Raw genomic sequence first — 11,039 nt, 5'->3', positions numbered from 1 at the left:
TGTACAGCCACACATTCTCAACCACCATTTGGCAACTTTTACACTAGCAAAATAATATCCTCTTTCAAGCAAAAGTTTTATTAATATGAAATGACCGATTTCACGTGGGATGAGAAATTTAGTATTCCATTATTAAAATTAAGGGCAGGTGGATGGTGGTGGTGCACATACAACCTTGCCTCAAACATTGTAAATGTCAACACCAAGTGCAATGGTACACTTGCTAAAGAATAACGTCGATATCATTTCTTTAATCACAAAAATGTATATTGATATAGGAAAGTGTTATTCTGCTACAGCAACGGTCTTATTGACAATCTTCACCAATATAACAAGCTGAACTAAAATATTTCTGATATAATAGATGTAAGTGATATACAGTATTGTATAGATTCTCTAAATTTGCTAATGATCCTTCTCTCGGCAGTTTCTGCGTTTCCAAGCACATCTGGGTGCGAGCATGTCCATGTGCACGTGGAATTGCTTATTTGGAGTCGCAGAAATACAGCAATATTCACTGTCTGGTCTTCGTGTACTTTATATACGTACAGTTTTTTCACGTTGCCAGTGGTTCATTTACTTCTAGGGTGTAGGCAAGCCATCCACAAAAATGAAAAAATATTTTACATTTGTTTTTACTTCATAGTTTAAAACTCTGCCCTCTTTTCCACAGCTTCAAAAACTAGCTTTCATCCCTACTTAAAAACATATAATAATCATATTGTCTAACCGTCTTGCCGTCTACTGTGTCCGAACCCTTGGGAAATGTGTGCATTCATGTGTATGTTGGGTGGGTTTGTGTGCACACGTGCACAAGTGTTCCTACTTGCAGTCACAAGAGAGCTATACATAGGGTGTTCCACCTTGTTTGTATATTTTATCAAACAATTTGGAAACCGTGTACCCGTGTTTGAGTCTACCTTACCGTCTACGGGACTAAAGATGTAGCTCTTGGGGCCCCGCCTTTTAACGTTCTAGTGCCACTCTTGTCTGTGTATAAAATAATTAGTGAACCAGTCTAGACAATCACTGTTAATGTTACAAAAGTATCAGCTTTGATGCACTACCTACATTATAAAATGGTGTAACGCAACAAACTCACAGCACACCCATTACCAAATACAGTATCAACATGAAAAGTATGCTTGAAATATATATTCCTGATGGGACACATAGCCGGATCTAAGAGTAATCATGTCAATAGTTAACATCTGTTTCTAGCCTAAGCTTATAAATTAAAGTTGCCCAATAATTCTCAACTTTGCTCAACTAATGACAATCTGTCTAAAGGAGAATATATTTTTCCATCATACTATTGCATTTATGAAAAATAGATCACTATGAGGTCAATATATATTATTTGTGTGACAGCTGCTGACCTTAATTAAAAAAAAAAAAAAAAAAAAAAAAAAAACTTGCATCAATATCTTTTAAATATACAACCAACCTGCTGCCTCTAATTGAACATGGCTCTTTTAAAACTCCTATCTTACAAAAATTAATCCTTGCAGAAATGTAACCAAATCAAGTGTAATAATCCCTGCAGCACGAAGCATAATTATAAGTGTATTTAAGGCAATGTCTCGGACATCACCACCTCTCTCTCCGAGCTACAGCCACGAGGCAATACAAACCCATACTCTCGGCATCACATTACCAACTTACACGTTTAGTAGTTGCATTATCTTCAATTATCACACATTCAATATGGTTTACTATGGATAATACAGAACAATGTATCCCTCTTATTACCTTTCCCCGTGTCTGATGTAACTACACATTATGAGAGCTCTTCCTGGCTTTGGGACACTGCCTGAAAATGGCCATTTTGAGGCAGCGCTACAATACTTTAACCACCTTTATTACCCTTGTGGTTTTGTAATGCTCAAGCATTTATGTAACATCTAAAATTTCTTTTAAGTGGACTTTAAACCTTTAAAAGAACCTGAAGTGCATTATTTCTATTATATTGCAAATTGTAGACCAGACGACATAATTTCACAAGCAAATACCAAATCTTGCCAAGATAGCAGTTAATATATTTAAAATAAGTGTTTTTAAATTCCACTTAAGTTTTCAGCAATGTACCACATCTCCAATGACTAAAGCAATTTTATTTTACTACATAAAATACAAATATTAACACACGTGACAAACGAATTTAATACTTTCTGGGGTTCAAAAATTTAAAACAATTGGTTCTGTCTGTCTCTTAATCACACCACCAGGTTCGTGACAAACATTTAATCCAATGATTCCACAAATAAATACAAGTGGCATTTAATATACAAGTCAATCAGAATTGAAAATGTCCAGGTAAACTGATTTAAAATGCTTTGCCACTCTTTGGTTTAATTTAACCGTTAAACCTTCGTATTAAATTAGGTACAGAAGAACAAGGTCCCAATAGGTACATTACTGTCACCTCATTTCCACGCGAAGTAGCACAACTATATCGGTAAAGCACGCTGCCACCAAAATTCAGTTTCCTGGGATCAATCTCAAAGTATTATTCAAATTACCACTTTATATACAAGAGTCACAAGTCGAGCCTGGCCTCGGGCCGGGCTTTGGGAGTAGAAGAACTCCCAGAACCCCATCAACCAGGTGCCACTTGTTACTACTGTACTCTGCACACAAGTGGTAGTGTTTACCACCACTACGAATACACAAGTGAGGTTTTCTAAACATCCTTCCAAGTTTCTAGGTACAATATCATGTCTATTTTCCTCATTACCATCAACTGAAATTTCTAATGTGTCAACCCGGTTTTAGCACCTGCTTATGAGGTAGCTCATTGAACTACCAAAAATTTCATCTAATACACTAGAAAATATAGTGACGTACCGTACTTTTCAAATGCTGTGCAAAAGGATCTCCGAAGGCTTAAAATAAAAACTTTTAAATTCCAATAGATTTACCTCATTGGACTACTACACTTCATTAACTAGCATCAATATAGCATTGAATTTATGCACACACACACACTTACAACTGGCCAGAAACACACGAATCCTCCTCCTCCTGCTGGACTGTAGCCCGGCACAAATGTGACCAAGCAATTATGGTGGAGCTGTACTTGCACCAATTGACGGGGGAGGATGGGGGTGGGGGGGGGGGGGATGCTTCATATGGGTTTACTTCTTGAAGAGCTTCTGAAGAAAAACTTGACTTGTCGAACACCAGACGACTGGTCATCTTCCCAACCTGAAAGCAAGTCAAAATACAATACTTAAGTATGCTGATAAATATATATAGGGTAGTCTAGTATAGTACCAGGCTGCATAATCATTGTACTACAGAGTCGTGTACAATTAAAGTATTATTTTGGGACTATATAATAGCATACAACAAAAATGTATAATTATAGTCTACACACTCGAACACTATATCTTGGATTGTAGTAAAATTGAGCCTTTTAGAGATAAATCTAAGCTCACTCTGTATGATATGGCAACCTATCTTATTACCATGGATAAATTACCTGAAATCCTTGCACTGTACCCACATTTCGCTTCCAGTAGATGAACGACATATGAGATTGAGAAACGAGTAGTGTATTGTGAGGACTAATAATAAACCGAAGCTCCCCTATGACTCTGTAATATCCCCATTGGTCAAACTTATGTATTAGCGATAAGACCTACCATTAATGTATGATGACTTACTGTAAATATGTAGCTCTTGTAATAGCACTTTAACTAGCTGACATTGTAATTATAAGGTGTGAAGGATAGAAGAAATTGTTTATGTAATAATCTAAGATGAGGTCTGATAAAGACCTTTTGTGCCCTCTAATGCTTTTGCACTACCGCTCGCAGGATGAGTATGGGGTGCACAATAAACTAGACGCCTTCGGCGGCAACAATCAATCGATGTTCAGTGTTAAGAATGACCGGGGTACCGTAAAGATCTTATTTAAGCAATAAATACCTGTAAGTTTTCAATACAATTTTTTTTTTTTAATAAACTTCCAAAAAACATTCCAAAACTCTCACCTAGGATACATTTCTGGACTCATTTCACTGAAATTCATCATCAGAACTCAATAGCATTGTCTTCTCATTGTATGCTGTACGTCCATTGCCATTCCGCCCACCATTTAGGGATCTGCCACCCACTCCTCCGTTGCCGCTTCCAATCCCTCCGCCACCCATTCCATTGTTTCCATTTGACCTTGGAACTTCATCAGCATCGTACGTACTTACTGCAGTGTGGCCAGAGCCTCGCGTAGTTCCACCTGTGATGAATCAAATTTTATTTAATCACTTTCCTTTGGCATCCAAAATTTATAAGATCTTACTAGACTGAATAAACTTCTGCTGCCAGAGTTAAAATTACAATGAGATAAACCAATAGCAAAGCTTAATTAAAACAAACCAAATGTTACTTTATTAAGCCATGCTCAAAATATTAAACAAATCACAAATATAGTTTTCATGCTTCATTAATGAACTTGAAAAGAACTTGTGACAGCTTTAACAGAGTACGTCAAGAGTTGAATGCACTTAAAAATAAAATTCCCTGCCAAAAGCTACATAAAGCATTAAAGCACGATGCTACTAGCCCAACAGATCATGCATTAGAGAACATTTTAACGCATGTACTCAGTGCAAACAAGTGCATTCTGCAAAATTCATTACACAGGGGCCACACATTTTATAACACTTAACTGACAAAATGTAATTCAATCATCAAAAATCGTGCAACAGAGCAAGTGAGGAAAATGCTACAATACTGGAAACCTCATTTCACATTAGAATTTATGGAAATGCGAATAACTCTTAAAGTAAAATGAACACCTGTTTTTCCTACGATGCCTGAAACATACTTGAGTAAAAAGTAACAAACAACATTACCCACATCTAGTAAAACAGAACTGTACAATGGAAAAGGTACACAGGAACCGAGGCGATACCTTGGATGACAAGATTTACGTACCTAACTTTATATCCAAATTCAATACTGTAGGTGGATTTTACCATAAAATAAAAATTTAATTTTAGAAATTCTCGATTAGAAACTGGCTTTATCACTGAAATGCACCTCACTCATGTATGAAAATTAAAATCTTTACAAGTATATATTGGGAATAAGGTCACCTTAAAATTCAGAGGTTGACAACCAAATCTAAACATACATTACTGTACTATATTCCTGAATAAATGGAGACCACGAAATAAAATCAAACCCACACACGAACTCCTTGAGCGCACACTCTTTGTCAAGAGTGCACAGGTGCCCAAAGAATCCTGCCCCCCCCCTCTCCCGTGGAGTTCAAGGACATGGCATCGATTCAAAGATGGCCTTTGAACTCTGATTCATCAATTTCTTGTGGTTACGTTGTGTTATATACTTAACAGCATGCACATCAGTTAAATTTTATGCCGATATAAAAAATAGAAAATACACCTGCAGAGGAAACGGCAGATTTCTCAGCTTAGGTATTACTGTATCTGCTAGTGGATAGGATGTGTGTTTTTGGTCCACCAGCTGTAAGTATATTGCATTTACATGCATTAATTCATACCTTTTTTTCCTTTACAAAACTATTTTAAATCTCCTTCAATAAATGTATAATGAAATTTACTAAAATTGCTTTTCAAAAAATATCTTTGTAAATTATATGCATCTTATAAGGCAACATGATAAACTACTGGATTTTATAAGCGATAATCAAGAAGCTCAACATTTCCCTGGGTAAACTATTTCTTTCCAGGGATAAATCATGTACATAACCGATTTTTTATTTTTTTCTTAACACTTTCACTGTCCCGGTAGGCAACCCGCCTCGCACCTCAAGATCGGCCAAGCGGGGCACGCTAACTCGCCACCACCCACGAATGTTTATACTCTTTCAGCTTTCTGACCTCAATTTATGTGCTACATCGTTCAATTTGGTATCATATTGTCCACAATAGAATGCTGTAAAAGGAATATTTGCATATAAGAAAATGTCGCTTTTTTATACTTTCGACAAAAACTCGATAACTTTTCCCCTCGTACGCATTTCTTTTAAAGCTTTCGTCATGGATTGGCTCTGTTCTTAAGTAATATCCATCTGGAAGTTTATAGCAATGTTTATAAATCCAGAAACAATCAAATACCAGATATAAAAACGAATGGGAAACTTTTTGAGTCATGGGGAGGCCGCGGCTGTCACGCGCGAGGTCACGAGAACAGAGCCTCCAGCGTAGGTGGGCATCCACACGGCAGGGTTCAGATGCCACGTTGGGAGATCTTCAGAGAATGGGAACATTTGCGCACATTTTAAAACAAGTCCCATAGTATTTGGACAAATGGAATCTTTTAATAAATTTTAAAATTATTGACGCCATTTGCATCGTGCCACCCACTCCGTATTTTCGTTTGACGGATAAAGCGGCATCAGGTACCAAAAGTGTTAAGTGCCTGAATTGCATAGTATGTAAATTTAATATAGGCCATCTATATGCTTATGTACTGAAACTTATGGTAGCTAAGGAAGCTGGTCAAGTATTTATACAAGGAAGGCAGCAACCCTGGAAGACTTTAGCACCCTCAATACTTAGCATGCCAATACAATGGCAAAAAGATAAGCGATGTTAAAGAAAACAGATTCGCAGAGGACTTTATCAAGAGGGCACGTCACAAAGAACACTGGGAAAACATTTTCCCGTTCTGGGAGAAAAAAAGTGCACAACCAAGCAAAATATTGTAGCTCTAGAGATTGTGCGCCAATACACGCCTCCAGAGTTAATCTATTGTGATTAATACAATCATGCCAAGATGCTTCCCATATCTGTATGTACTAGATGTACTGTGATATTTGTACATTAACAGCTAACCATATATCCACCTAATGGTTTCACAAATGGGACCCACAGGTCCTCAAGGCCAGCCCTGCTTGCAAAATGCTTCAAGCAAGAGTTTCTTTGATCAAGTATCACAAGGCAAGCCTGGCCCCAGGCTTGCCTTGGAAAGTAAACTGCTAGAAACCACTCCAGGTATGACTGGTATAAGTATGAGTAACTGCTTAGTTGAGCAAAGGAACGGGAACTATCAGGAGAAAGGGTCGAGTAAGTAATTATCAATAGAAGGCACCAAACCGGGAAAGCTATGTAGCACCATGAGAAAGGGTCAAGCCATTACAACTATGAAGCACTTTGAAGGGATAAGGATTTGGGATGGAACGGGGGAAAGGAATGATGCCCAACCACTTTGACGGTTGGAGATTGAATGCCAACCTGCATGAAGTGAGACCGTTACCCTACCGTCCAGCCCAAGTGGTTGGGCAAGCTTGGTTGAGCAAGTATCAAGGATGGTCTATATAAAAAGAAATTTCCAGTGGATATGACATGTCCAGAAACATCCAAATACACGGTACAGTATATTGCATTTACATGCACAAAATCCTGTTTTTTCCCCTTACAAAACTACAGTACTTTAAAAATCACCTTCACCTTCAGTATGATGAGACTTGCTGAAAAAGACCCCCCCCCTCTCCCCTCACACACAAAATCTCTAAGTCCATTTTATACAGTGACAAATATGGCAAGTGGATTTCGACACTGAATAAGAGGTTAAAATCCCAAGCTGTAAATTCATTAACATGGGCATCCACATAGCTGACAGCATCTGTCAGCTTTTGACATTTGTTAAACTTCTAAAAGCAGGTTATACTGTATTAACATGCTATTGATTTCTTGAGGTTATCTTGAGGTTATCTCGAGATGATTTCGGGGCTTTTTAGTGTCCCCGCGGCCCGGTCCTCGACCAGGCCTCCACCCCCTGGAAGCAGCCTGTGACAGCTGACTAACACCCAGGTACCTATTTTACTGCTAGGTAACAGAGGCATAGGGTGAAAGAAACTCTGCCTATTGTTTCTCGCCGGCGCCTGGGATCGAACCCAGGACCACAGGATCACAAGTCCAGCGTGCTGTCCGCTTGGAGCAATTGGCACAATTTGGCAATTGTCCCCTTATACCTGTTCATGGAACGTGCAATGCTTAAAACATTCACACAGGTAAAACCCCTTCACCTGCATGAAATTTCTCCTTTTCACGTAAACTTGGATACCAATACTGTATTGGGAAAGTTACAAAAAAACAAAAAAACAAACAAACCTAAGATAAGGTTAATAGTTTGTTTATCGGGGTGGTGTGGGACTGGGGGATTTCAATACTGTATGCATTACAGGTTTTGTTACCAACACTAGGAAACCATAGACAACAACAGGAATGTATGGCTTATGGTAAATAGCTCAGTCGAATAACACAGGCTGTGAACAATTATTACCGATATATATCCAAGAAGACAAATTAAATGCAATTGTGTCTAGTAAATAAAACGGACATGCCGAGTTACAATGATGGGCCAAGCAAGTATCAAAAGAAATCAAAGTACTAAGGTGGAAAAACTTATGTAGCACCATCAGTGTCACCAGATATTCAAACCATGCTAAAAATCCCCGAGAATGCTAATACAAGAACAAAATCACCCAAGGTGAGCGACATCGAAGGCATCGGATTCACCAAAGATTCTATCGAGCGAGACAAATGATCACGAGGGACAGTTGGGAAACAAAGACACACGATTGTCCCAATTTTCAGGATGTTCAACAAGGAGATGCACGACTATGAGAGCCAAAGCAGTTCAGACAATAAGGAGTAGTGTGTTCAATTAAGTACCCAGAATGAAATGTTTATGACAAATACATAACCCTGCCAGAGCCATTTTCCACCGCCGGTTACGGTGGTAGGAGGAAGGCCACTGGGTCAGGCAACCCTTAAATGTATGCAGTTTGTTACTGGTAACATGACCAACAATCCTGCCAATGCTCATGGATCAAGGAATGACTGACTGGGTGGAAATCCGAGTAAGGATTTTCTGGGGGAAATAGAACGAGTGCAGACAGCCTCCTTAGCAGCAGTGCCTGCATGCTCATTTAAGGGAATGCCAATATGGCTGGAAGCCCAGCAAAACTTGAATCTGCTAGATTAAAAACAGCCAATATTGGATTTCAACTACCACAGGATGCATATGACAATTATTCCAGAGTCACGAGAGCATCGACAGTTAACCCCAATGGCAAAAGGAGCATTGTCGAAGGAAAAGCAGTTGACGAAGAGCATACAAAGTTGCATACGGTTCAGCCGAGGAGATGCTAGCCTCCAGTGAGGGGCTGCACATATAAGCTTGGTCTGGAAAGGCCACACAGTATCCAACACCATTGGCAGACTTGCACTTGTCTCTGAAGATGGGCAAAATTTGAGGGCAAAGAAAAATATTCAAAAAAGGTGCTTCATAACAAAAGGAAGGGTAAAAGCCTTTACCATGTGGGTCAAAGTCTTGCAACACTTCAGTCTCCATGAGGGCAAGGTTGGAACAATACGAGGCATTGAAAACACAAACCAAGAGGTAGGCTCTTAAGCAACATGGATGTATAGAAAAAGGAAGGTGGTGAAAGGGAATAGACCCTACCAGAGGGGAAACAATCAAAGCCCGGCTTTGATGCACCTGTCAGCACCCCAGTAAGTACGGGACTAAGCACCAAAGTAATGTAAGGGCCTTAGAACATTCAACTTTAAGGTACTGTAACATATAGGGTGACAAATGTTAACAATCAACCCCAAAAATTTTAGCAGAATCTTTATAGAGAAGGGCGACTACCATAGAATGACAATGGGGCACGAAGACCGACTTGCCTCCAGGTAAAAGCACAAGTCTTAGATAAAGAGAACTTTCAGCCATGATTGGTGGCCCAAGACGACACAGCATTAGTCACAAATTAGAGCCGGTGTTGGAGGAAAGGGAAGTCAACCCCCCCCCCCCTCCCTCCCCCTCAACAACAGAGGGCGAGAACAAAGAGAAAGGACCGATAAAATGTCATAGGGGACAGAAGGAAGCAAGGCTTAAGTGCAATGAAGAAGAGTAACGCTCAGAACACTACTCTGGGGGGGGAAAAAAAAGAGGTAGAGAAGGCAGCACCAAGTCTCATTTAAAAGAATAAGGGAGGACGCTAGAAAGGAAAAGCAGGAAATTGCCACAAAGGCCACAGAATGAAGCTGGGACAAAATATTGTACCTCCAAGGGGTGTCTCAAGCCTCTTCCAAGTTGAAAAGAACAACCACCAAAAGGTGTCTGCAGCAAAGGCAGAGCACATGAAAGCCTCATGCCACCAAAATGAATGTCGTGCCGAGACAATTGGGAAACTCAATTTGAGAAGGGAAGAGAAAAGGGATAGCGTCTCAAGAACCACACAAGACTGACACTGGCCATATGTTCGAAAAGCTTGCAACACAACTCGTCGAGGCAGTGCGATGAAAATCCTTAGATGTCCCTAGAGTATTAAGTTTCCAAATAGGAAAAACAACCACCTCAAGCCTGTCTTCAAGAACTGACATCTCCCAAATAAGATTATAAACATTCAGTAAATACTGAAATACCAAGAGACACCTTAAGGTAGATGGTGAAGCATCTCAATGAATGCCGTCAGAGCCAGCAGCTGTAGAACGAACGACACACAGGGAGGGACACACAGGGGTGAGAGGGCGGGACACACAGGGGTGAGAGGGCGGGACACACAGGGGTGAGAGGGCGGGACACACAGGGGTGAGAGGGCGGGACAGACAGGGGTGAGAGGGCGGGACAGACAGGGGTGAGAGGGCGGGACAGACAGGGGTGAGAGGGCGGGACAGACAGGGGTGAGAGGGCGGGACAGACAGGGGTGAGAGGGCGGGACAGACAGGGGTGAGAGGGCGGGACAGACAGGGGTGAGAGGGCGGGACAGACAGGGGTGAGAGGGCGGGACAGACAGGGGTGAGAGGGCGGGACAGACAGGGGTGAGAGGGCGGGACAGACAGGGGTGAGAGGGCGGGACAGACAGGGGTGAGAGGGCGGGACAGACAGGGATGAGAGGGCGGGACAGACTGGGGTGAGAGGGCGGAACAGACAGGAAGTGGGGGGAGGGAGACAGGGAAGGCATTGCGTGTGTTCCGTTTTCTTTTGTTTGTATTATTACATCCTTTTGAGTAGATCTTTCTTAGGGTCTTTGAATA

The 11,039-nt window shown here is 40.6% G+C and overlaps 1 protein-coding gene across 2 annotated transcripts in view; it reads right to left on the bottom strand.

Annotated features, from left to right (window-relative positions):
* Positions 1 to 1,356: 1,356 nt before the first annotated feature.
* Positions 1,357 to 11,039, bottom strand: part of Tmep (Transmembrane endosomal protein) — a 101,980-nt gene continuing 92,297 nt past the window's right edge. The window contains exons 9-10 of one of the 2 annotated variants that reach the window (XM_045740970.2): positions 3,999 to 4,240; positions 1,357 to 3,207 (exon numbers count right to left, since the gene is read on the bottom strand). In XM_045740970.2, coding sequence (XP_045596926.1) covers positions 4,023 to 4,240 — 218 coding nt within the window. In that variant the 3' untranslated portion in view covers positions 1,357 to 3,207; positions 3,999 to 4,022. The remainder of the gene's footprint in view (positions 3,208 to 3,998; positions 4,241 to 11,039) is intronic. The other variant, XM_045740969.2, reaches the window with a different exon arrangement.

Source organism: Procambarus clarkii, chromosome 19 (genome assembly GCF_040958095.1).
Source record: "Procambarus clarkii isolate CNS0578487 chromosome 19, FALCON_Pclarkii_2.0, whole genome shotgun sequence".
NCBI classification, from domain to species: Eukaryota; Metazoa; Arthropoda; class Malacostraca; order Decapoda; family Cambaridae; genus Procambarus; species Procambarus clarkii.
Note: the sequence above shows the minus strand (reverse complement) of the source record. Positions and strands in the feature narration are given on the sequence as shown.